Source organism: Ptiloglossa arizonensis, chromosome 9 (assembly GCF_051014685.1).
Source record: "Ptiloglossa arizonensis isolate GNS036 chromosome 9, iyPtiAriz1_principal, whole genome shotgun sequence".
Taxonomy (NCBI): Eukaryota; Metazoa; Arthropoda; class Insecta; order Hymenoptera; family Colletidae; genus Ptiloglossa; species Ptiloglossa arizonensis.
Window position 1 is genome coordinate 2606497 of NC_135056.1, and position 27260 is coordinate 2633756.

Genomic DNA, 27260 nt, shown 5'->3' on the forward strand with positions numbered 1-27260 from the left:
GTGCATAGCAGCTCTAAAATGTCCGTTATATGCGAGCCTTGAGAGACCCTTAACGTACAAAATGAGGGGACACAAATGTACGCTACTGTGCTTACGACAAAACCCGCAGAGGTGGTGGTGGCGGCGTCGTCTGCTACGAAGTTGGAAGGTCCAAAAACCGCCGTTCCCGCCAGAGAAGAAACGCCAGTAGGAGGCGGGAAAACCATAAATAAGTAATGGTCCCTTACCTCCTCCTCCAAGCCAACCCTAAAGGGAAATCTTCCAAAGATTCCACCAACACCTTGAGATGGGGTTGAGGGATATGTGCATCTGCATCCGGATACGGAGCCTACCTACTAAAATCCCTACAGTGAATATAGTCTCACGATCTCAGGGAAATACCAGAAACTGTATACAGCATAACATCTGGGTAACCGCTCTCCTTTTGGGAGGAGCTAACTCTTTCCGGAAAACCGCGAACTTGCCGTCGACCAAACGGTCCACTTGGGCGAACAAATGCCTTTTATTTGAGGTGAAGCTCGGTACACCTTCACCCAGTAGCTCCGACCCCACACCCACCTCTTTGCCAGTGCCGATTGCTGCGCCTCCTTTCGCAGACAGAAAGGGGGAGAGGCATCCGTGTGTGGAATACCTCCGCTTCTATCCTCAGTCGTCTGCCATCTCCTCGCGGAGGTCCGCTACTTAATCTTGGAGCTGGGAATTGAATTTTCCCAGCTATCTACTTTTGTGAGTGGCTGTGACTCGACAACCCAACTCCAGAGCCTCAAGACGCACACCCGCTACGGCATCTCTTAGGGCCCTGATTCCAGGGGTCTCAAGGTGCCTCGACACCTACGCTACCCTTTCAACAGTCCTCAGGGAAAAAACAATTTACTCGAAGACCTCCTCAATCTCCTCGTCTCTGAAGCCCATCACCTCCAACAGCGGGGAAGCCACACAGTCAGGAGCATCCGCCTCCATCTTATGAAGCTCAGTTCGTCACCATCTCGTGCCCATACTTCTCATGGACGCCAAGTTCTTCTACTCCACTCTCTTTCCTCCATACTTTTTAAAAAAGGACTTTAGCTTTCATAATGGTTCTTTTGAATGTGGTAGAAATATAAGTTCATTCGAATAGAGCCACCATATTCGGATAAGCCTAAATACTCTGGAAGGTCGGCAAGTAACCCAAAGATGGCCGCGATGACCAACAGAAGTCTTATGGTATGATTGACATTAGGTACATCGGGTTCGCCATATAGTACTTCAGCAAACATGGCAAGCTGCAACCCCCGAAAGGATCCTTATATCTCCTACTTTCTGGAACTGACTTCTTCATATTCCTGACTTTTCTACATGAAGGCATGTAGCCTCCCACATATCTTCACCTAGTGACCATTGCACTTCATCCACGCCCACCTTTTTTGGTCAATCTTTAACGTATAGATCCTACATGATACAGGTGCTACAGATAATTCTTTATTTTTTGTACTTCATTTCTTCTATCAAAACCAGAAATAATTAATAATATTTACTTCTTAATTATTTCGGAATTAGTATGCAAAAATATATAAAAAAATCTATCATTATTACATGCATTAAATTAGCGCACATTGGATGTTACTCGGCTATGCCGATTACCCATAGCTACGCCATTGTTGAGTCGAAGCAAGCGAGTGATGTCTACATAACGGCAAAACACTGTGTTGTTTCTGATGAATATTTTTTCGAACTGTTTGAAATGAAAAGCACTTCGACACTTTTGCCGGATGGTTTCTTTTTCAAAAATACTTACACTATCCAATACTGCATAGCAAATTTATGCTACATAAACAAGCTTTTATAGAAATGCAGAAGTGGTAGATAAGTACTACATATATTCGCACTTTCTTAAATTTCAATAGCTATTTACAATTATTCAGAACTAGTAAATATTATAATTGTGAACTGATACATTCAAAAATCTCTCCTTTATATTTTAAGACTAATCAGAACCTTCTAACGTTTTTAGTTTTCACGTAATACCCCATTTTTGCACAATATCGAGCGTTTTTACAATACTTTAAATTTTTCAAAAACTGAGAGTAATAGAGCAATTATTCTTGTGAATACATGTTTAGGGTATAAAACTGTACAAGTTAACAAGTCTACAAACTTGTGTAGAAGTTCCTTAATGCATTGTTAAATAGTTACTCTTATAATGTTTGTTAGTAAGATCTTTTATTTTTGTAAAAGTATCCTTCAAAGAAACTATAACAATTGGACTTTATTTAGACACTTATTAATTGAGTAAAAGAAAAAATTTTTTTTAAATTTATAAAATAAGATACAGTGACAAACAGACCCTTATACACAGTCCTTGTAAATTAGATTCGATTATTTGTAGTATTAAATGGGAAGGACATAAAGTAATTTTCATTACGATTTTTGAATTTTTACACCAATTTAGAGAATTTTAAATCAACACACCAATTATGAATTGTATTTAAAGGATACAAAGTAAGTTTAAATTAATTTAAATTACATAACAACAATTATGGATAGTTTTATCGTTTGCCTTGTGAACACATACTAATAAACAATATATTTTCAATATCATATTATCTTTAAGAGTGAAAAGAAGATTAAATTAAATACTACCTTAATCTATTGTAATGCTATTATTTTGTTGGTTTACAATTTGCTTTAACAACTGCTGCACATCTTTGTAGAGATTATATTAAAGGAATACATTGATTGATAAAATAAAATGCCATAAATCTTCAATTGCTTTGTATAATTTGTTAATATTTTTAGTTTCTATAGTTTTTTTATCCCATCTGTATAAGTCTAAAGCAACTCTATTGGATTTAAGTTTGAACCTTGTACTGATTATATCAATATACTCATTTTTTGTTTTAAAATGTTTGACGAGCCTTATTCTGTTTTAAACATCATCATTGGCCTAGTAAATCTAATCTGCTATCAATTTTCTCTAGCAAATGGCAGAAAGAATGTTTTTAACAATGTTTAAATGAATAGAAAAATCTGTTAAATCAATGTTCTTCCAATACAATGGATGAAACCAGTATCATTAATGGTTATAGTACACCAAATAAGCATAGATGTACAAGCATCTCTTTTGATGGTTTTTAACATTCACTTTGCCATCAAATTGAATTTACTTTTGTCAATAAATATAACATTTCACCATTGTTCTTTGGTTCATTTAGCTTGATCTTTCACAAATTGAAGCCTTGTGTGTGAATTCCTTTCAAATATTAATACAGAACACTTATCTGTATAACTTGAATATTTTTCTTGCAGCTCTATCTTCTGCTGCTGGTAAATAGGCTACTTGCGTTTCTTTATTTTCAGCCACACTTATTGATGATTTGACTTAATTTTTTTTTTCATGCATTACGAACATCCTATAAATTAAGCAAATCAATTTTTAAGTCTTGTCATTAGAAAACTAGGAGAGAAAGAACGAAGAAATAAATGAAAAAATAGCCTTTATTGTTATACAATTATTAGTAAACAAAAAGACCTTATTGTTTATTACACGTGTACTTCTCTTTCTTCACTTCCAACTTTACTTACTAATAATAATTTTCTTACGTGCGACCTGTCACGAACAGGTTACATGTATCAAAATTAATTCTGAAACATAATCAAATATAGTCAATAAATAATAATTTAATCATGAAATTCAGCTAGAAATACCTTGAAGATATTGATAGTTTATTCTTATTTTATAGCGACTCGTGTATTTTGTCGTATGTAGTTTGATCATATCCAGTATCTATTCAGAGAATTGCTATACTTCCCTGTAGATCTTCCACATACATCTAGCGGTATAATATTTTTACGCACCTATGTCACGCAATGCGCGCGAGAATAATCCAATGTTAGTGCTTTTCCCCTTACATAGGAACGAATTGATGTTGCGAGTATGCACTACTGGCATTAATGCATTTTTGCTTCAAGAGAAAGTTACTAGCTTCACACCAATCAAAATGCATACTCATAAGAACACAGACGTTGGTTAGTACAGAGATGATGACTTTCTCTTGAAACGTGTGGAATTAATGCCATGGGTATACATACTATATACATACATACATCTGGGGAAGTATGGACGGAATCATTTGAACCAACAGTATGCTGTACATCGATTGCGAATCAATAGCTTGCAAATACAAATAGTATATTATACACGCATATAGTAATTAAAATATTAGTAATTTAAAATAAATAAATCGACGTGAAAATACAGAATTCTAGAAAATGCGAAACTTTTAATTAGATTTTTATGGAATTACTTTTAGCTTGAAAGGAAATTCCGGAAATCAAGTAAAGAACGTCGCCATTTTGTGTTCGTTGAGAAGGATAAAGACTTGGTGAATGACGGTTTGTTCATGCTGAAGGCCTTCGTGTGATTATCGATTCATTGTTTTTTCTTTCATCATTCGTTCGGCTCTGCCGTGTTAAGCAGCGTTGATGATTGGAATTCCGCGCGACGATCGACATAAGATCACGGTTAAAATCCGCAATAATATGAAAAGGAGCTCTAGTCGGGACACTCCACCTCCTCGCGTCAAACGTAGCAGATCTTCCATGGGACGGTAAGAATTTTTCATTGTTTTCTAATATTTATTCATTTAAAAAAGAATGTTAGAAGTATATTTTTTTCTTTTCGTATCTCTTCAATACTTTTTGTTTTAATTAATAAAGTTATTGGAACAATTATGTACATTTTATTTTATTATTTTAAACTCTAAAAGTCAGTGGCAAATTGTGTACATTTTGAATTTAAACTTTATTTCTTCTTATTAAATTGTAATATAACTTTATTATAAATTATTTTGTCAATTTATAGATACGATGATTCCAGTGATGAACGAATAACTCCTGAAAGAATCCGTCGTCGTAGTAGAGGTGCAAGAAGTCCTAGTCCACCAACACGTGCCTCGTCTCATGCACGTTATGTAGAATCTAGTTCTCATAGAGATGATTACTTAAGAGCACCCAGAGAATTACCTCCAGAGCGTCCATATAGTTACAAAGTTCTTTGTATAAGCTCAATTCATCCAAAAGCCAGCGATGAAGTAATTAAAGATACTCTGTATAGAGAATATAAAAAGTTTGGTGATTTCTCTATTAGAATTTCTCATGAACTAGATGAGCGTGTTGCATATGTTTGCTTTAGAAGTTCAGAAGATGCCAGAGATGCAAAACATGCAAAACCAAGAATTATTATGTATGATAAAGTGGCACTTGTTGAGCCAGTTTATGAAAGATCTGACACTTATCGTCGTCCAAGATCTATAACACCACCTGATTATGAAAGGTATTATGCTAGAAGTCCTGGACCAACAGATAGACACAGACCATTAGAAAGATATGAAAGAGTTTATGGACCCCCAGTTGGATTGCCACCACCACATAGAGAAATGAGACGTGAAGCAATTCCCCCACCTCATCATGAGTTTGTTAGACCACCAATCCATCACGGTCCACCTCATGTTCATCCTGGTCCACCACATCATTATGGTCCTCCAAGGCACATGATGATAAGGCATCCCGTTCACGGGTTTGAGCGTGTGGAAAATAAAAAGGATAAATTCCCTAATTATTTACATCATGTTTCTCCAGAAGATGATCCATTGGCAACAAGAACTCTATTTGCAGGAAATTTGGAAATTAATATCACAGAAGAGGAATTAAGGAGGATTTTCAGTAAATATGGAATTGTAGATGATATTGATATCAAAAGGCCTCCACCAGGAACAGGAAATGCTTATGCTTTTGTCAGATTTCAGACTTTAGACATGGCACATAGATGTAAAGTCGAACTTTCTGGGCAATATATAGGAAAATTCCAATGTAAAATTGGTTATGGAAAAGCTACTCCTACTACAAGAATCTGGGTTGGTGGTTTAGGACCATGGACCTCTGTACCGCAACTAGAAAGGGAGTTTGATCGATTTGGAGCAATAAAAAAAATTGATTATATAAAAGGCGACAGCAATGCTTACATTCTATATGACTCAATTGATGCAGCTCAAGCTGCTGTAAAAGAAATGAGAGGATTTCCTTTAGGTGGTCCAGACAGAAGACTAAGAGTAGATTTTGCAGATGTAACACCAGGATTTGGCTTTAAACCAAGACCCTATTCAGAAGAAAGTGGTGAGTTTAGACCAAGACCAGTAGATTATGAGTCTTCTTATGATCCCTATGGACCAGATAGTGACTTTGGCTATGGACCACGAGGGTTCAGAGGTAGAGGATCTGCTCCATGGCACGAAAGGAGAGGTGGAGGAAGAGGAGGCTATCGTGGAACTTATCCAGACAGTTACATGAGAGATGAAGCTGATTGGTCTAGCCGTAGACCACCACCAGAGTTAGAGTATGAAACTCCAAGAAGCTTACGCCGATCTCTATCCAGAGAACCAGGTGTAGATAGATCAAGATCAAGATCTCCTCGTAGAAGACAAATTGATTCAGATTCAGATTCAGAGAATACTCGTACTGGAATGCTTTCCACTTCCCGAACACTGCCAGAAGTTGCACGAAAATCAATAGCAGTGTGGCAAGGAGCACTAATCTTAAAAAACTCTTTATTTCCAGCCAAATTTCATTTAACTGATGGTGATACAGAGATAATTGAAGCCTTAATGAAAGATGAAGATGGAAAACATATGCTAAGAATTACACAAAGATTGCGTTTAGATCAACCTAAACTGGATGATGTATCAAAAAGAATTCAAACTTCTAGTTCACATGCTATTTTCCTAGGTTTGGCTGGTTCAAGTACAGTTATTTCTACAGATGATACTAATGTACAAACCAGACCATTGCGTAACCTGGTGTCATATTTAAAACAAAAAGAGGCAGCAGGAGTTATTTCACTGCTTAACAAAGACACAGAGGGGACTGGAGTTCTTTATGCATTTCCACCTTGTGCATTTTCTACAGAACTGTTGAAAAGAACCTGCCCAAGTCTCAGTGAAGAAGGACTCAAGGAGGATCATCTGGTAATCGTCGTTGTTAAGGGGGGTAGCGCCTAAGATATCTATGACACGCGCGCGCGCGCGTATACCCTACACACGCGTGCACGCGCGTGTGTGTGTGCTGACTAAGGTGTTTAGTACTATCGCTTTAAGTACACTATTTGCAGCTTTCGAAAAAATGCTTCATATGGGATATGGATATTAAATATTCGTCTAATTTTGAGGAGTTTGTAAAATAAGATAATTTTTTATATAATAATTTTTTCATAGGTTATCACATTCTTTGTCCTGTTAAAATTTTAATCCTTCGGTTATGAGAGATTTCAACGTAAAGCATACACTGTATACAGCGAACTTATAGCAATAGCTGGCACTTTGTATAAGCATATACGTTAGTTGAATATTCATAGCCATCTTAAAACAGAATTTAAGAGTGAAAATGATAACCTAAAGTTTGTTAAAATCTACGTGTTGTGCATTATCTAATAAAATTTATGTGTACACAGGCACCTACACATATCTACATACGTATCTATATATGTATGTACATGCAGTGTATCCATTTGTAAATTTTAAATTTGAATATTTCAAAAACAACATTTTTAGGAAAATTGTAGGATATAAAGGTTTCTCAGTTTCAAGAGGTAAATGTAACTATTTTACTTATTTTTTCATTTATTGAAACTTTTAAGATTATTTGAAAGGTAGTTTGATTTTTTCAAATGAAAATTTATATTTTTATTTAAAAATGTTCATTTTATGCAAAAAAGAATCAAACTTTTGTATGGAACATTTTTTTATTAGATTTTGTCTTAAAAAGAATTTAATAAAATCACAAATTTTATTTTAATTTTGCTACTTCAAATGTAAAAGGTACAAAATTAAATTATACAAATGACAATTTTTTAAATCATTTTTTATGACTAAATAGTAACAAAGCAATAACAATTATACATTTTTACATGACTTTCTTACAATACAATAAATTACAAATATCACTTATGTGTCAAAAACAGTTTGTTATATTATTTTATGAAATATCTTTTTAAGACAAAATTTGATAAAACAATATTCTATACTAAATTTTTTTTTTGCTTAGAATAAGAATATGTAAATAACAATATAGGTTCCCAATAGAATAGAAAAAAACAAAATTATCTTTCAAAGAACCTTAAAAGCATTAGACACATAAAAAAATATGAAAGTAGTTATATTGCCCTCTTGAAACTGAGCAACTTTTGTATTTATCATTATTCCCAAAAGTGAGTGGTTTTCAAGATATTTAGATTTAAAGTTTTCAAATGAACATCCAATATACATATATATGGATATATGTATATGTATAGAACACATTAAATTCAGTAAATATTAAAGCAGATAGATATTTTAAAGCCAAATGTCCAGGAAATGTTTAAATAATAAGTGGTAATTAAATATGGTTAATCTTTTCAGACCTGACATTAACATATGTATGTGTGTGAAATTAAGCAATGATTTTTTACAATATACTTTACACTGTAGATTTACAATTTGTCCAAAACTACTTTAAAACTACTTTACAAAATCCAACCAAAAACTGTGTCTCAATTACAGGTCTGAAATGATTAATAACATACAAGGCTAAATGAGAAATTGCCAATAAAACTCAAATATCATTGGATTAAGTTGAAATGAAAATTAAACTTTACATTACATTTATAAAAATTAGAGATTTTAAACATTCAGTATTACAAATTTCTCAAAATTAAAGTAGGTATGTGTGAATAATTTTTGTAAGTTGCAAATAATGCAAATATTAAAGTAGAGAATGCTAGACATACAAATTTGTATATCCATTAAAAGTATCAAATTTCTATGAGTCTGAATTGCTGAGAAAAATATTAAAATCATAATGGTAGACAAAATTTAACATTATATATTTTCTTAATTTTGGATTAAAAATTTTCATTAAATCGTATCATAATACCTTTTTACATATATATGAAAAACTAATAATGTAGCAATTCAGTATTCAATAAGGTTTTTTGTGGAAACACTTAAATAAGTTTGAATTATCACAGGTAACTCATAATGATCCTAGATTTAATATGTACTGTAATTATACACTGGCGCGTGTATAGACAGTTCTTTCATATTCAAATGAAACACCTTAAAGAATCTTTCGTTTCTAAATTTCATCCTCATTGTTTTTTATTTTTTAAATATTTTGTACTGAAAGAAATCTTACTCATGAAAAGGGTGGAATATGAAAGATCTGCTTAAACTATATTTGATACAGTAATTAAGTCTAATTAATTGTAAAGTTGCATTTTATGATTATGTAGAATTATCTGTGTGATATATACATATAATACCTATATAAGTGACTTGTGTGGATGTGTTCTGAAAAGTGAACTGAAGAAAGTGAATGGATGAAATTCTAAAATGGCTCTCTGTGCTTTTCTCTCAGTGAAAAAGGACAGAATCGTTTCTTTTGGAAGGACAGTGTTTAGTGATAAATATTTGAAAAGCATAAAAGAAAAAACAGAACGTGTACAGTGAAATGTAAAACAAATCCAAGTGTTTGTGCTTGGCGACCAACATTGTGACGCTCTTTTAAAATGGTTATTTTAAAAGTGCGTTACAATATGGCGCAATCGAAGGTGCAGTGGTTTAATCACACAATAGTGTCGGAACAACAAATAGATGACCATTATGCTGAGTCAATGCATTCATTATTTTTAGTTCACCTACCAAAGTTTCAGTGGCTTCAAATGAAAATAATAAGTATTACATTAGAAATGTAACTGATTTTTAACAGGAAGATGAGTTGATGATTTCAGTGGTATCAAAGGATATAACAATTGTTCTATACATAAAGGAAACTTTACCAGGAAGAATACTTTGGTTAATTTCAGTGGTATCAAAGAAAAGGAAATGATCATTATATAGAGAAGTTTAGTTAGATCATTATAAAATGCATGCTCTGACTTGGCAATCAGTCGCATGGGTTTTAAATACAAATTTTCTTGTGAAGTTGACCGTGAATTTCGTGGTGTGGTTTTCTTGGTTTTCTTGGTTTTTTTTTTTTTTTTTTTTTTTTTTTTCAAAGAAGATTCTTCCCATCTCATACTTAGATTGATTGTGCAGTTAGTGTTCTCTGTGGTCTGTGGCCATTTTTGGCTTTTTAATTACTAAAAAGTACTGATTAAATTTTTAAAAAAGGAAAAAAAAACAGTAGCGTTTCCAAATCTTATGTCCTACAGAAACAGTTGTGTCGAATTGAAAAGTGAAGAATTGTCGGTGCTGTTTCAAAGTGTTTCTTTGTAATTTAAATATTTTTTTAATTAATTAAAATTGAGAAAAAGGAAAGTTTGTTTCAGAGCCACAGTGAAGAAAGGGTTTGGATAGAAGAGACCATCTACTGTCCACTGTATTTTACGCTTTATACAAATAAAACAAATAGATTGGCAAATATTTTGAACTTCAATTACTTAATATTGAAAAGACATGTAGGGTAAAAAATACATATTAAACCTTTATTTATCATTTGAAAACGTCAATTAGTACCACTTAATAGTAAAACTTAAAACTAAATTGTAATAATTTTATTCCTTTGTATTTTGAGAAATAACCTCTATGGGAGTATAAACTCGGAAGATAAGGAAGTATTACTTGTGGTCTACTACTGAATACATTATGGTGACAGAATTCGTGTTAAATTAGAGAATATGGTCCATTTGACATTATGTCTCGGTCTACATTTTGTTTTTCATATACTAAAATGTTGAACTGTTATCCAATAAGACAACATAAATGCGCAAAATCATTCTACAGGTCACCATACGACGGAGCGGTTTAAATTTTCCGAAATATCGTAGACACAATTAATCTACTTTTATACAAGAAGTCAAACGGGTCACTATAAAATAATATTGTTTCTTCAATAGCTCTACAGAAGTTAAAAATAGGTTATTAAAGTAAGAATTAAACTGCATTTTATTACATAAATTCCATTTGTTACTATTACACTTTAAGAATGAATATGGAGATATATAACCTATACAAGATTATCCTAGGAAATAAGAACCCTTTGCCTACAATACTAAATTATTTAAGGTTTATGTACAGGCTTCATTTCCTTCGTGATACATACACATAGACGTATGTGTATTTTGTATCGTCGCAAAAAAGTTTTTGCTCAAACTATGCGGATTGTAAAGTGCTAAAGTAATTTATTTCATTTTTGTTTATTTTTATGGGCAATAGTCAGTTTCTTCATAACAAATCGTCCAAGTGCACGTGTTCCTTACACCCCTGACTTGTCACAGCTCTGATGATAAACTATCAATTCAATTAACAAATTATTATATATTAAATACGTTTTATTGCATATTGAGAATGAAATTTGATATATGTAACTAATATTTAGCACATTTTATTTAAACGACAAATATACATATTTAATACATCAGTATTAATAGTCCAATAGCGCAATAGCGCAATAGTGCGGAATAGATAAAAATATATCGAACATATGACATTAATATTAGACATATTCCTATGTAGTTCAATGTATGAAGTAATTTTATTGTGTAGCAAACATTTCAAACAAATATGCAAAATAGAAATAGAGACTCATACGACTTATAGGCTACATAAACAGATCAGAGTAGTAAATAATAAATTCAGTAAATTAGTAATCTATTGTAAACATTAAATATTTCACTATTTTTGATAAAGCATTGTTTTTATATATTAAATAATTGTCGTGTCTTGATTACATGTATCGGAATTCCCATTCTGCAATGATACATATGTATTTAATTAATAATAATTTGTTCATTGAACAATAAATTCTTGTCTATTGTCAAAGCAGTGTTATTTCATAGTAATTTATGCAATCGTTACATGAATATAGGTTAGGTCCATTAAATTTTAAAATATGTTACAAATCCAAAGGATAAATTATTAATTATTAAATACATATCAACACTTATTTTATGGTGATTTATGTGAACTGTCATGTATAAGTTATATGTGTTGAATTAATTTTCAAAACGCAGTGATATACATTTCACCATCAATAATTTAATTCTTAAATTCACAATATACTTTTAAACTAAAATGTTGGAAAGCCATTGACAGAGCATTGATATTTTATAGCGATTCATAAGATTTGTTATAAAAAGATTAGTCGTGTCCAGTTGCAATATTTCAAGATTAAATGTTTTAGAACGTGCGTTCGAGTTCAATACGATAAGTACAGTACTTTCTTTATTATGTCATAAATTTGTTCTTACTGCGCCACAAAGTTCCCCACTGCTGCCCACTTTCTGGAACTGCTGGCTCGGAGCAAGTTTCGACGTTATTATTGATAAGTAATCAAGGGTGTTTCAAGTTACTAACAATAAGTGTTACTGAAGCGGGAAAGTAAGTTTTATTGGATTAATGAGATTCTTCCAATAAAAATGGTACCAAACAAACATATTTAAATATGCAGGGTATTTTAAACCACCTGTCCAACTCTATTAAAATAGAGGGGAACGATTTTTATGGAATATTTAAAAGATTTTAATAACTGATTTGAATATCTCTATGATAGTTGCAATTTTCGATACTAATCGGAAATACAGTATTGTCTCGTTATACGTACATAGGTCGTCCACTTGGGGTTAGGCACAACATACAACGAAATAGTCTTCGGCAAACCATAAAAGGCCGCTCAAGTTTCAGCGGTTTCAATTGTATAGGAATGCAGGAAAATAAATATCCTTTTTGTTTTAAGGGAAAGTTATTTAAATTTAAAAAATTTTAATAAATTGTACTATTATAATTATTATTGTAATTGCGTGTTATTACAATTAAATTATTATGGATCGGAAAGGAACCTTATTAAAGATAGAAGGGAGTTTTTAACAAGTTGAACGCAATGGGAGGAACTGTTTCCAATTTAGCAGGACAGTATCAAATCTGTATAGAAACAGTTCGAAGCATTCAACGTGAAGAAGGTAAATTAAGAAACTATACAGCTAAAGAAATCCATAAATTAAAATTAAAAAAAGGACATACAGTTTTCAGGATTTGGATAACCGCCTTCAGACGTGGTTTTTAAAACAGTGAACAATGAGAACTCCAATCATGGATTTATTATTATAGGAAAAAAGCATTGGAAATAGAAAATGAAATTGGTATATTGTCTTCATTCAATACCAGTAGGGGCTGCTTAACGAAATCTAAGGATCGTCACAATATAAGATTATTTATTAAAGTCGCCAAAGATTCGAGCGAATTTGCTGCCGTCCTGTGCTCTCTCCCTCACTCAGTCTATTGCACTCGCTGCGGCAACTACAAAAACAGTGGAGGGGATAGAGTGACTACTTACAATGAAACACAAATAATAACCTATAATGAGGCAACACTATAATAGGATTTCCATACCGAAAGTTAGTGTTTTTAAATGGAACATGGTATTTTTTGGTGCATATTCAAATTGAACGCCAGAAATATGAAAGTTGTGTCTGAAATATTTTTTTCGAAAATGTGTATATCGACCACAAGAGAGCTGCTCGTACAAAATTAAATGTAATGTTTCCTAATAAGTGGATAATCAAATATGGTGAAATTACATATCCTCCTTGATCGCCTGATCTTATTATACTTTATTATTTATGGAGAAGAATATTATACAAGTATCGCGAACATACAATGACGAGAAAAAATATGGTGAAAAGAATAAAAGAAGCAATTCGATTGTTAAATGCCGATCGAATTTTTTGAACTGCCGATTTCTTCCAAAACAAACTAAATCTCTGTATTTTGTAAAATGATGACTCATTTCAACATCAATGTTAAACTCTTTTCTCCTTATATTTGGTTTTTCAAGTTATGTGAATTAATATTAAATTTCCTGTTTATTAATATAATTAAGTTTAGTTATTTTTTTGTTTATTTCCATAGTTTATTTTTGTTAATTTATTTAAAAAAAGATATTGTCCTTCAATTTTTGTTCTATAATTTGTTCAAATACATTAGTAAAAATTAAATCTCTAATATGAAAACTGTGAATTTATACGTTGAAGTTTATTTTTCGTCCAGTGGAAACATTTCTGGAAAAATGTTTGTGATAAAACTTTCATATTTTTTTGCACGCAATTAGAATATGCAACAAAAAATACCGTGTTTTGTTTAAAAAAACTGACTTCCGGTATGAAAATTTTATTTCCAGTCAGTACCGAAAATTGCAACTAGGTTAAAATCTCTTCATATGTGAAAAAGATCTTTATCCTTCAAGTAAAATTTTGATTCCCACTACTAAGGAGATGGCCCCCTGAGCGATCACCGAGCGAATCCGTGTAGTGCAGTTTGTTCCGCTGTCAAATATTTATGTGAAATTAAACACAATGCATGACAAAACTTTTTTAATTTTTAATTTTTATTTTCTTTGTAATGCAATTTTTTTAAACATATTTCTGATTAAAACGAAATCAGATACAACATGATTAGAATGACATTTAATTTTGTAATAAATAATAAAAAAAATTATTTATTATTATTGGAACTGTTCAATTACAAAAATAAATTATTAATTATGATTATGTAACACTAATGCTTTATATATATTTCTATAGATTGTTTCACGTTTGTGTATTAAAAATAAGATATGTTTAATGTTACTTAAAGAGAACAGAAGTTATGTTTACTGTTACTTGAATAAGGGAGAAGAAAGATATTTTACCCTCTAACAAGTAGAGATGAGAAATCGTTTCGGCTCTACTTTGTATGGAAACGTAAACAAACCTCCAACAAAAAGCACCAAAAAAGAATTACATAAGTCCGTATAGGTATGTATGTGTCGATGAATATGTACTAATACGATAATTTAGTAAAACTTTCTTACTAATAATAAATTATTTTTCAATGAAAATTTTACTTTTAATTTGTGAAACTTTTCTGATTAAAATAAGACTAAACGCGAAAATATTATGAAGCTTATATTTAATTATTTGATAGCTATTGTTACTAATTTAACATGTAAATATAGTTTAAACAACATATTTGGTCTTATTTTTTTTCGAGAAACAGCCACTAAATATAATATTAAAATTTTCGTTAAAAAATAATTAATAATAAAAAAGTTGTACAATTGAATTAGTGAGTTACGTCGATACACCTTTGATATTTACTGGCTACCTTGAATGCTTGTCCTGTCCTTTTTTTTCGCTTATTGTCCTTTTCTAAGTTTAACACTGACAGTGAAGAAAAAAATGCTCTTCTCTTCTTGATATGTAACGTTTGAATCCTGAGACTTTTACTTATGGAGAGACTGTGCTATACCACCATTCCATAGAGAATACTACAATTACATGAAATTTTTTAATTTTCCATAAAGATCATTTTCTTCCATTTTAATAGGAGTTGATGGATATTTTAAGGTACTCTGTATAATTGACAAATAAAGTACAATATTAAAAACCAAATATCTTTACTCGTTATTACAATGGGGGGGATTTAACGGAATAAATTTTAGGAGTAGAATTGTAGAATTAATTATGTTGATAAAAAAATACGCATTGAATATTTTTGTAACTACTTTATCTGTAAGTTTCATCAAAAATAAAATATGGTAAAATTTATTGAATTGTATTACTTTTTGCAAAAATACTATAGTATGTTAAAATTGTCCGCGATCGTCATTATATACCTATGCATAAAATTGACGTTTTAGTATTAATTATATTTCACTCGTCATCACCGTATTTAACTTGTTCTTACTGTTAGCAATCTTTTCCCTGAGCAAACGTACAGTTACCGAAAAAAGTATCCATACACAACAATGCGTTCGGTTTAAACAATAATAATCATGATTATAATTAGCTAATTAGCTATCAAAGGCACGTAAGCATATTGACAAAATGTACCAATAAAAACTAAAATATTGGGCGAGCCCCGGTTTTCTATTGTTTTTGTTTCTTTTGTTGCATAACATTTTGTCAATTCTTACCGTGTTTGTTGAAGAATCATAATTTTTATTATGAGTGTTATAAATAAAGAAACTAAAGTAGAGAAAAGAAACATTATAATCGAGTTATGGAAAAATAACTGAAAGAGATAAAAGATTTATTATAAAGAAAATTAAAGAAAATCCATTTGAAGGTACACCTAAAATTGCAGCAGAATTAGAGGCAAGGATTGGCAACAAAGTTTGTATAAAAACAATATCAAATGAACTTACAGATTCAGGGTATTTTTAAAAATTTCTACGTCAATAAAGTGAATCGAGACAAAATTAATTTATATAAAATAAGTTATAATTAAATAACTTAAAAATATAATTAAATAACTTAATTTATATTTTTATTTAATTTATATAAAAACTTACATAGATTAGATTTTTGGAAACGAGTTATTTTCTCAGATGTGAGCAAGTTTAATATTTAGAGTTCAAATGGACAAAAATTAGTGTATAGAAAAGAGGGAGAATCTTTTGAAATCTATAAATATTAGACCTACAGTTAAATATGGTCAAAGCAACCTTATGGTGTGGGGCTGTATGCTCTCAAATGGTCACAAATGATCTCGAAAATTTGCATTCCATTGATAGAATAGCAGATTAATATAAATATTTTCATACTCTAAAATCAAATTTGTTTACGTCGACGCTCCGCCCGTAGTTCGTTACCACTTGTATGATCGCAAGCAAGAATCACTATTAGACAAAGACGGCGACGGAGATTGTAGCGAGACCGAGTGAAAGAGAATACTGTCATTGGCGTAGCCTTCTAATGAAATGTTAGCTATTAAGAAACAGAATGATTTCGTTCTTGTTTAAATACTATCACTGATTTGATAAGTCTCTCATAATGAAAAAATAAATACAATTTAATATGCGTAATGATCATTATTATTTTGAAAATTATTTATACGTTTATAATTATATCATTTACAAGTATATGTACTTATATATTATAACAAAAATGATATATAAAAAAAGATTTACACACAAAACAAGTCATGTTCGTATTAAAACAAGTATAGCTTTTATGCTTTCTTACATTACAAATTCTTTGAGGAGCTACTGCCGTCTAAATGGGTTGAATCATAGAAAACCGACGCAGTTGACTTTACAGTTTCAGTATTGTTTCCTTGATTCAATGTTAAATTTATTATAAAATAAGTTCCAATAATTGGGGTGTATAACGCAGAAAATGCGGCTGTTTGGTTTGAGCTGGCGATGAAGAACGACTCGAAATTATATAGAGTTTATCTTGATAGAAATGAGTATAAGCGGATTTATATTATTTTTAATAACTAAAAATTAATTTTTTTCGCTATAAATAATTATTAAAATATCAATGATTATATTAAATTGTATTCATTTTTTTCATTACGAGCAACGTATCAAATCAGTGGTTGTACCTAAACTGTAAGCAAATTATTCTGTTTATGAATATTTGATGTTTTATTAGGAGCCTACGTCGATGCACCTTGCTACAAATTCGTTCTCACTCGAACTTGAGATCGCCGCTGTTGGTCTTTGTCATCGTCTTCGACCAACGGCGCTTCTGTCGCAGCTGAATGGTACTTTTTTCGGTAACTGTAGCTTGAACTTGACTCTCTGTGAAGAGAAACAGGGGCGATCAAATTTTGTCTCCCTCTCTTTTATTGTCATGGTGTGATTCCAAGGCAGTGGCACAATGGAAATGAAGACTACACATTATTAAAATATCATTATTAATGTATTATATATTTATTTTATTTTACTTCCATTCTTACTTTTTAACACTTTGGTTTTCACTTTCTCTTTTGTTTATCACAAGTTTTAAAACTATAATTATAATTAATAGTTCAATCATATTTTTGTATGAAAGCAAGATTCTGCTACAGGAATGGGCGATTTTTTGCATTTAATTGAACAATAATAAGAAATAGATTAAGACTTCACAGTTTTCTTTCATTTTATCACTAATTTGGAATTGCACAGTGACCTCGTGCAAGGGAAGAATACGAAATTGAGAACAACTGAAAAACAGATAGACCGCGTAGGAAATAGTCAAAATGAATGGTAAACGGTGAAAACAAATTAGATTTATTTAATAGTTAATTGTTGGGTAGTATTTGATAAAACTTTTAAATACAGTTATTGTTATAATAAGTAAAGAAATTTGATTCTTATTATTGTGACAATCATATTGTCAATTTTAAACAATTGTTACATTATCTGTTTAATTCAAAAATTATTTAAATATCTTTATGTTTTATATCCAAAGTACAATATATTGGGTTGTTCGGAAAGTCATTTCGTTTTTTTTGGTGAAAATGAAACACGATTCTTTTAGAGTGTATGAACATTTTATTAAATTATATATTCTCCATTTTGGAAGACGAAATGACTCCGAACAACCCAATATTTTTACCATTCAAACTTCATAAATTTAATTAAAGCAGTTGTATAATGATAAAGTAAGAAATATCAAACTTTTACTTTTCTGTTTTTACATTGGTAATGTAATTCATTAGTAGCCTGATTGTGAGACACAATCAATTGTGTATCGGAGATAATGCCATCTTAAAACATAATGAAAATTTCACTCTGAACCAGCAATTTGAGAAAGTAGCGAAAATAACTTTATTTTGAAAGAAATTACTATACATATGGGGACAATAATTCTGGCGCGAGAGAGAAAAGTCATACACTTGATAATTGCGCAAAAGTAACACGTTGATTGAGCAACTTTAACGTTTCGAGAATTCTATGTTACAATCTAATTTATCTGAGAGAAATCGCATGAATTGATATAATATCTATTTATTAAATATATGTCATTGCGTGTTGAGAATCAGTTTCAATACATATAACTAATATGTTTCACATTCCAGTTATACGACATGCATTTAATATGATACATAAAAATGTGGCAAATACATTAGAACCACATGTGGAAACCATTGATAAGCATTGAAATATGGAAAATATATAGTACACGTTACACTTGAAAATATAACGACCACATAACATGAATTACAATACTTAAAAGTAGCGTAACAGTATACGTAACATACTTAATAATACATTCAAAGTAAAGAATATACAGGTTATACCGTAATAATGTAAAATATGTATAAAGAATGTACAGTATTCGGTGCAATATTTATAAAAAACGCGTGAGAGACAGTTACGAACTTAAGTATTGGCATACTTGACTTTTGACGATATAAATGCTTAAAAATAAAAAAACGATAAAATATCTAATTATTTTGTTTATTAATCATAACTACTGGGTCTCTAATCTTATAATATTACATAAATTATTTTTTAACAAATTACATTACAAAGAAAATAAATGAAATATACATTATGTGCAGTTTTTAGTGAAATAAAAGTATTGACACATTTACAAATCATTCTTTTTCATCTAAATTAAAATAAAATTTTTACAAAGTTGTTACGCTCCTTATACCCTTGTTTCATAAACAGTTAACTCTTTTTAGAAGAAAATACAAAAATCTGTAAGACGGGACGTAAAATGTAACTAGTATTTCAAAATGAAAAATAATACTAAATTCATATAATCAAGTGTATTCGTATTCTGTTGTAGCAGATATAATGAAGAAAAGCCATTTTATAGTACGGAGTACGATTGAAAGATTTTGTAATCATGAAACTTTAAAAGGTGCTCCGCTATGTGATCGTCCAGATAAGTGTGCGAGAAATAAAAATCATTAAAAGAAATAAAAGAAATAAAAGAAATCATTAATATCGTGAAAAAAACCATCAAAACATCGTCAGAAATAGCAATAATTATAAACAACAATTTTAATAAGTTTGTTCATCCGATAACTATTCGCCAAATATTGAGAAGTGTTGGGTACCGATCGCGAATTGCGAAACGGAAACCAACAATTAACGGAATTAACAGAAAAAAGAAATTACAATTTGCTAAAGATTATATTACGTAAAGAACCGATTTTTGAGATACTGTGTTGTTTTCCGACCAATCAAAATTTAATATTTTTAAGATTGATGGAATTATTTCAGTGAGAAAACTCCTAAAAACAGAGTTGTTCAAAGAAGGTATAGGGTAAAACATAGAGGTAGGGGGGGTAATGATTTGGGGTTGTATGAGGTCAAGTGGGTTAAGTGAGCTAATATTCAACAAAAACATAATGGACAAATGGGTTTATTTGAATATCTTAAAACGTGATGTAAAAAAATTATAGAAAAATTAAATTTAGGAGACAATTTTTTCTTATCTACAAAATCACCATATTATCAGTAAGTAGCAACTGAAAGAAATGCTTGTAATAGAATAAAAAAAGGTAGGGATAGAAACTATACAAAAGTTGGTACTTTTAAATCTTTGTATTATATAATATTATAACTGTGTCAATACTTTTGTTTCACTAAAAACTGCGCATAATGTATATTTCACTTATTTTCTTTAAAATGTAATTAATTAAAAAATAATTTATGTAGTATTGTAAGATTAAAGGTAGTTATGATTAATAAACAAAATAAGTGGATATTTTGTTTTTTTTTCGATTTTCAAGCATTTATATCGTCAAAGGCCAGGTATGCCAATATTTACGTTTGTGACTGTAGGTATTGTGATGGATGAACGGACGGACGGACGAATGAATGGATAGATGAATGGATGGATAAATGAATGGATTATATACATTTGTAGTTAGCGAAAATATTATCCATACACCACAAGCTGCTTTACTTCGAACACCGATAACTTTTTCTACAGAACATTAATTTAACAACGAAATACAGTAAAATATAGGAAATTGACAGCTTTTTAATGATCAATATTATTTTATTAATATCGAAGTATTTTAATACAAATTATATAACAAAATTCTTAGCGAGTGCGAAAACCGTCAGGAAAAAGTATTCATACAGTTGCCATCTACTGATAAAAAATGTATAAACAATTGAATGAGGGGATTCCTGATGTGCATTTGTCTTTATTTAAATCATTATAAATATAGATCACATTTCATTTCTTTTTAGTCTTTATTATAGTGGTGCCCTCTTAAAATGTATAGAAAAAACAGAGAAACAATGTTAAAAGAACGAAATAGTATAAGAGGTTTTTATAAAAATAGATCTTCTCTTGAAGAATTGGTGAACTGGTGGGAAAAAGTCATACGACTGTCCAATACATATAAGTCAAAGGGAACATTAGAAAATAAGCGTCGATCTGGACGGCCGTCGAAGCTAAATAAGAGATGAAATATTTGTTGTTAGAAAAGTAAAAAAAAATCCATTCAACAGTGCTTCCAAAATTGCGGCGGAATTAGAAATAGCTACTGGAAAGTATGCTTATTTCAAAACGATATCTAATAGGCTTAAGGAAGCTTTCTACGTTTTTAGCTTTTGTATTGCTAGGAAGAAACCATACATTAATAAGATATATAAGAAGGCAGAAAAGGATTGAATTTGCAAAAAATATATAAGTAAGCCATTGGAGTTTTGGAAAAGCGTTATTTCTTCCAACCACAGTAAGTTCAATATTTTTGGATCAGATAAAGTACGGGCTACAGTAAAGCACAGTAGCGGGAACATCATGGTATGGGGGTGCATGGTCGCGAGGGGTTTGGGCAGTTCACATTTTATTGAAGAAATAATGGATAGATATGAATATTTAAATATTTTGAAATTAAATCTGAAACAAAGTGCAGAAAAATTAGGAATATTGGATTCTTGCCATTTCCAACAAGACAGTGATGCCAAACATAAGTCTTGTTTACAAGGAGAAAGCAAGACCGTTGCACTGATCTAGATAAGGCTTTGCATACTTGTACATTTACTTACTCTTATTTATTTTGTACAGCATTATAAAAGCAGGTACTCGATAGTGTTCTAATTATTTATAGTTAAAGTTTCATCATTGTGTATAATTGCAGAATAATTATAATATTTTGCAGTCTTCAGATATTAGTGTTATAGAACACATATGGGAAGAATTGAAGCGTCGTGTTCGAAAACATACAATATCAAACAAAATCGAGCTAAAAATGTGTTACAAGAGGAATAGGCAAAAATCGATAAAAGTGTAACAAATAATTTAGTTGCATCAGTGTCCAGTCGATTGCACAGATATCCGACGAAATAATAATTCATTTTTGAATTTATTATTTTGATTAATAATTCAAGGAAGTATCTACTGTATAAATATCTTTTTTCTAACAGTTTCCGTACTCGTTAAGGACTTTGTTATACAATTTGTAATAAAATACTTAAATTTTAATAAAATGATATATCATTTAAGTGCTGTGTTAATTTCTTACATTTTACTATAATTCGATATTAAATTAATGTTGAATGTAAAAAAAAGTTATCAGTATCCAAAGTAGAGAATCTACCAGTAAGTATATGAATACTTTTTTCGCATACTGCAGATGTGCACACACAAATATATATGTATATGTATATTACATATGTATATATTATAGCATACATTGGAATACTTTGGAATAAAAAGAACATACAGTGTATAGTAAAATTAAATAGGTTATTATTTTCCATAATATATATTTTCTTTATATATATATATATACACATTCGAAAAATATTTATACATTATTACACAAAATTGTATTAAATTTTAGATAACTTTATCAATTTTGTCGACTTATAAAAACGATGATAGAAGCAGCACTTCGGTTACAAAGTTCCAAGCAACATGAAAGGATGGTCACAGGTTGCCTGTACATTATTACGTATTATTCTTACACAACTTGTAAAAAAGTAATTATTATTCTTATCTCAGTATGGTCTAAAAAAGTGACTAGAAAACTCATTCACAAAGTACACGAATTAATAGATATTTTTAAAAATCCATTCAATAACTATTTTTATCAATTACTAATCACTTATAGGTTTAATGTGTTCAAATTTATTAAAAAAACATAATTCAGTGAAGTTGTTGAAGAGGTTCCTATCCATAGATTTTATTCATTTTTAATTATGTTACAAAGAGTAATATTTTAAATAACTTTTTCCTTTGGAAAAATTGGTGGTCAGTTTTAGTTTCTGAAATATTCGTAATATGCGTATATCTATTTACACGTCCGTTGCAACATATGCATCAGCATGGGACCATCGCTTGTCTGATGTTTATAAAAGACATTTATAAAGAACCATCAACGAAACTCTACACCTCTGTCGGCATGTTGTGGCAGCGACGGTCATAGAAAGGAACAGGAAGCGGAAAAGAAAAAGGGACTGAACATTGAGGCGGTTGCTGAAATTTAAAGGCCACTTAATCGCTTACAATAGTAATACAATCACAATTAAAAAAATTTTTTTTTATCAACATATTTCTAAGACCTTCCTGATTAAAATTAAACCAAGCGTCATAATTTGGATAATACTTACTCATTTAGCAAGTGATATTAACTTAATATTTTTCATGTATTAAGTATATTTCTCTTTTATTTACACTTATCGTGATCATATAGTCGATGTATAATACATCCTGTAAAGTTGAATGACTGAGAAACTCTCGGTATTACATTTTTATGACAAACGATTTTTGTAAGTATGTTGCTACTAATTAACATTTTTTAGAAATATGTACATATGTTAGTATCTACATACTTTGTAAATTAAATTACAAGTATGTATTGATAAAATGTCCTGTAATGAAAAGAAAACAACTTTTAAAAGACATTTTGTTTCTTCAAAATTAAAAATTAAAATTTTAGATCGTTTCCAAAATGGAGAAACGATTTTATCTGTTGTCAGATCTTTAAATTTAAATGAGACAATCATCCGCACAATACTAGAAAATGAATACAAAATTAGAGAATCTGTTTCTGCGGGTTGTTCAGTTATAATCAGTATGGAGCATATATTATGGAAAAAATAGAAAAAGCACAGCATTTGGATTGTAAATATAAGTGGAAAACATATTCTATTAGATTCTAACACTATTCAATAGAAAGCTCTAAAAATTTGTAAATACCTAAAACAAAATGGAGACACGTCCAATAATCCTCATTTTATTGTCAGTAATGGTTGGCTCGATAGGTTTAGAAAACGTTTCTCATTGCATAATGTAAGGACACAAGGCAAAAATGTATCGACTGATACTAAAGAAGCTACAGAATTTGCAAGTAAACTAAAAAAAAATTATTGACAAATATGGTTACACATGTCAAAGAAATCATGCGACGCACAGTGGTCCAAAGTCCCAAAAACGTGGCCAAAATATGAAGCCACAGTTCGGTCTAAATGAAAATTGGTATTTGGAGATTTTTAGGATTACTGATTACGAATCTGAAGTTATAATTACGAAAAACAAAATGGTCACTCCAATATCGCGGATTAATGATTAAACATTTGTTAACTTTACGTGCAAATTAATATTCAAAGAAAAATAAAGAATTTGAAATAAAATTAACATTAGTGAAATAAATTTTGTATAAAAATGAAAAACAAAATAGTACAAAATAAAGATGAACAATAGTAATTTCATCAAATTCGTGCATTACTATGCATTAATTTTATATTGTTAAAAAGTTTATAAACGAAGGTAGGAAATAGGAGAACATATGAGTAGATTTTATTTTAAAAAAATGTAAATCATATACAATTAATAAAAAACATCATTATCATCGTACAATTCGCTTGTACAATCACTTGTAGTCTTAACGTTATATTGATGATTTAAAAATCAGACGCTATTAAAATCGGTGAGAAAACGTCTTCCATTGTATTTCTATAGGAAGATATTTTGGAGAAATTTTTTTTATATTCTTTTATATATTTATTTATAGTTTCCTGATATTCTTCAGAGAGTTGCCCTACTGAAAGTATCGCAGTGGAAACAATTTGCAGTTCATGAATTAAAAATTTGTGAATAGATGTTGGCATATAGAACCAAGGGTATAATTCTACAAATTATTTTTATTAAAATGTTTAAAAATCGTTTCACATAAATTACATCTTTGAGTACTCGGATTTAACGAAAAGACGTTGCTTGAAAAGGCGATAATAAACTTTGCTATTTATCATCGTCAAAGCGAGATTGTACAAAATTTAAATTCTTTTACCACTCACTATAGTTATAAAAGGCACAAGTTCCTTTATTTTGTTTTTAATAACTGTTACCTCTTTTATTGTTGCTTCTCTACTTTTTTTCAAAAAACTGAATTGTTATGGGTTTGTAGAATCGTGGAGACGAGGGCCTTGAATTCTTCCAAATGATAGTAGAGACATCAGATATCAATAATTATAGTGGTATGAGCGAAAGTAAAAATATATCAGTACTGGATGTTTTTACGTTAATAAAAATTTATTTACACATGGTGCGTTGACAAAATTTCCGGACTTTGATTGTAGAATGCATTGGTAGCGTAGTAAAAATATGAAAACGACAGCATGCCATGTTCCATTGTTTAGTTATATGCGTGCCAAATTTTGTAACAATCGGTTACATAGTTGTGAAGTAATTGATAATTCTATAAATTCCGATTTTACATTTCAGCGATTCTCAGAGATGAGTAATTATCGCAAACAGAGAATATGCATAAAATTCTTTTAATCTGAAGAAAAATGCATATGAAACAGTAGAGATGCTTCAAAGGGTCTTCGGTGATGCTTGCAAGAGCTGCTCACAGATTTGTGAATAATATGAGAGATTTAAGAATGGTCGAATCTCCGTTGAAGATAATTCAAAAACGAAAAAGGCTATCAACCTCCACTATCGATGAAAAAGTAAAAGATCGAATCCTTCTCCAATGAAACTGTTGAATCTCAATTAGAGAGATGTCAAAAGAAGTAGGGATATCAATAAGCTCGTGTTACACCACTGTCAAGAGGCTAGAATGCACAAAAATGGCCTCAAAGTTCATACTGAGAATATTAACGGTCGAGCAAAAGCAACACAGAAAACAAATTGTGGCGGAATTGTTGCAACAAACAGAAACAGATGAAAATTTTTTGAAAGAGATAATCACGGAAGATGAGACTTGGGTTTATGAATACAATGTAGAAACTAATGCTAAAACTTCTTGCAATCAAGTCAACAGGTTAAAAAAAATGAGCTCAGACCGAAGAAAGCACGCATGAGTCGATCGAATGTTAAGATAATGCTTATCGTTTTGCCACTTTACATTTAATAAATTTGAACATGAATTTCATTTCATGTGTTTGTCTTACAGAATGTTATAACAAAACGGTAGAAAAGTTAATAAATTTGATTATGCCAATTATAATAATTATTATACTTACGTCCAAAAACTGTCTCTATTTTGCAGAATTCAAATATTAACACTATTTTACAAATTATTGTCTTTTCGATACACTGTTCGATTTCTCTCTCTCTCTCGTATACGCTGTATTGCTCATACAAATACTCACTTTCGACTGATCTGTAGAGACAGGTATAAGGGATCAGTTCCTTTCGCTTTCGGGATTGTATAGACGTATTCTTCTTGTAGCCAACCCAACAGTTAAAATTCCCTAACTAGATATCATTTTTGAGATTTTGGCCACGTTTTTGAGACTTCGGACTATTGTGCGACGTTAAAACTTCGCACGATTTCACGGGAGACACCGGGACCTGCAAACAGAATAACATCCGGTGCCTCCCCGCGCGTGAAGGAATCTTTGGAAGATTTTCTCCGTGTAAACAAAGAAAAAAAAGAGGCTGCAGCTTGCTATATTTGCTACAACAGTATATGTGTGGCGAACCTGAGAAACCTGGTATCAATCATTTCGGAAACTTCATTTTCGTCATCGCAACCATTCACTTACAATTCCTTCTTTGATTTTGTGAATCGTAAGTGACGGTAGAAGGACCGGGATCTTGACTTAACTCATCGACAGAAGACAAATGGAGGAGTCCGCGACCTTGCTCATCTTCCAGAGGATCATCCTTTTGCAGCTGGCTACCTTTTCACTTGGAAAGGACTCACCCGGCCTCCAGGTATGTAAATTGTGTATATTTAGTGGAGTTGCAAGCAACAGGATGACTACACCCAGGTATTGATTCCTTTATCAGTACTTTTACACTTTGCCGAATGGTTGGGCTCTACTTACCAACTCCATCACAAAGACAACACGAAGGTTTTAGCAAATAGTCCAGAGTTAGGTTCACACTCTCACTGACCTCACCCCAAAGTGTCGGAAGAGTTTTTGGAAGATTTCTCCCCCAAAAAAAAGAGGGTGATAATGATACAACAGGGACATGGACCAAATCACTGTGATAAGTACCGGTTTTTAACGGTTAAGGGCGAACTAACTCATAGTTCGTATATCATCATTTGACCCCATCTTCCGAACGACAA

General features: G+C 30.9%; 2 protein-coding genes and 1 long non-coding RNA gene across 5 annotated transcripts; 2 read left to right on the top strand and 1 right to left on the bottom strand.

Moving 5' to 3' along the window:
* Positions 1-3456: 3456 nt before the first annotated feature.
* On the bottom strand, positions 3457-3858 carry LOC143151348 (uncharacterized). Its single transcript, XR_012993296.1, has 2 exons — positions 3685-3858; positions 3457-3621 (listed from the first exon to the last, which is right to left on the bottom strand). It is a non-coding gene; the product is annotated as an uncharacterized LOC143151348 (long non-coding RNA).
* A 275-nt stretch (positions 3859-4133) lies between these two features.
* Positions 4134-7755, top strand: Nito (RNA-binding protein spenito). 2 transcript variants are annotated; one of them, XM_076320359.1, is made up of 3 exons: positions 4134-4586; positions 4841-6150; positions 6208-7755. In XM_076320359.1, the coding sequence occupies exons 1-3, from the start codon at positions 4462-4464 to the stop codon at positions 7029-7031; spliced, it is 2259 nt and encodes a 752-aa protein (XP_076176474.1). In that variant the 5' UTR covers positions 4134-4461; the 3' UTR covers positions 7032-7755. The 2 variants fall into 2 exon arrangements, with proteins under 2 accessions (XP_076176474.1, XP_076176473.1); XM_076320358.1 differs by having other exon boundaries at positions 4841-7754.
* A 6261-nt stretch (positions 7756-14016) lies between these two features.
* LOC143151389 (uncharacterized) lies at positions 14017-26068 on the top strand. Of its 2 annotated transcripts, none has more exons than XM_076320471.1 (2): positions 14017-14797; positions 25457-26068. In XM_076320471.1, the coding sequence occupies exon 2, from the start codon at positions 25738-25740 to the stop codon at positions 26038-26040; it is 303 nt and encodes a 100-aa protein (XP_076176586.1). In that variant the 5' UTR covers positions 14017-14797; positions 25457-25737; the 3' UTR covers positions 26041-26068. The 2 variants fall into 2 exon arrangements, with proteins under 2 accessions (XP_076176586.1, XP_076176588.1); XM_076320473.1 differs by lacking the exon at positions 14017-14797 and adding an exon at positions 23682-25277.
* The last annotated feature ends 1192 nt before the right edge of the window (positions 26069-27260 follow it).

Bases quoted from the DNA above. Each gene is read 5' to 3' on its own strand.
- Nito (XM_076320358.1), top strand. From the start codon at position 4,462: ATGATTGGAATTCCGCGCGACGATCGACATAAGATCACGGTTAAAATC. The intron at 4,587-4,840 runs GTAAGAATTTTT...GTCAATTTATAG, and splicing joins AGCAGATCTTCCATGGGACG to ATACGATGATTCCAGTGATG.
- LOC143151389 (XM_076320471.1), top strand. From the start codon at position 25,738: ATGTCAAAAGAAGTAGGGATATCAATAAGCTCGTGTTACACCACTGTC.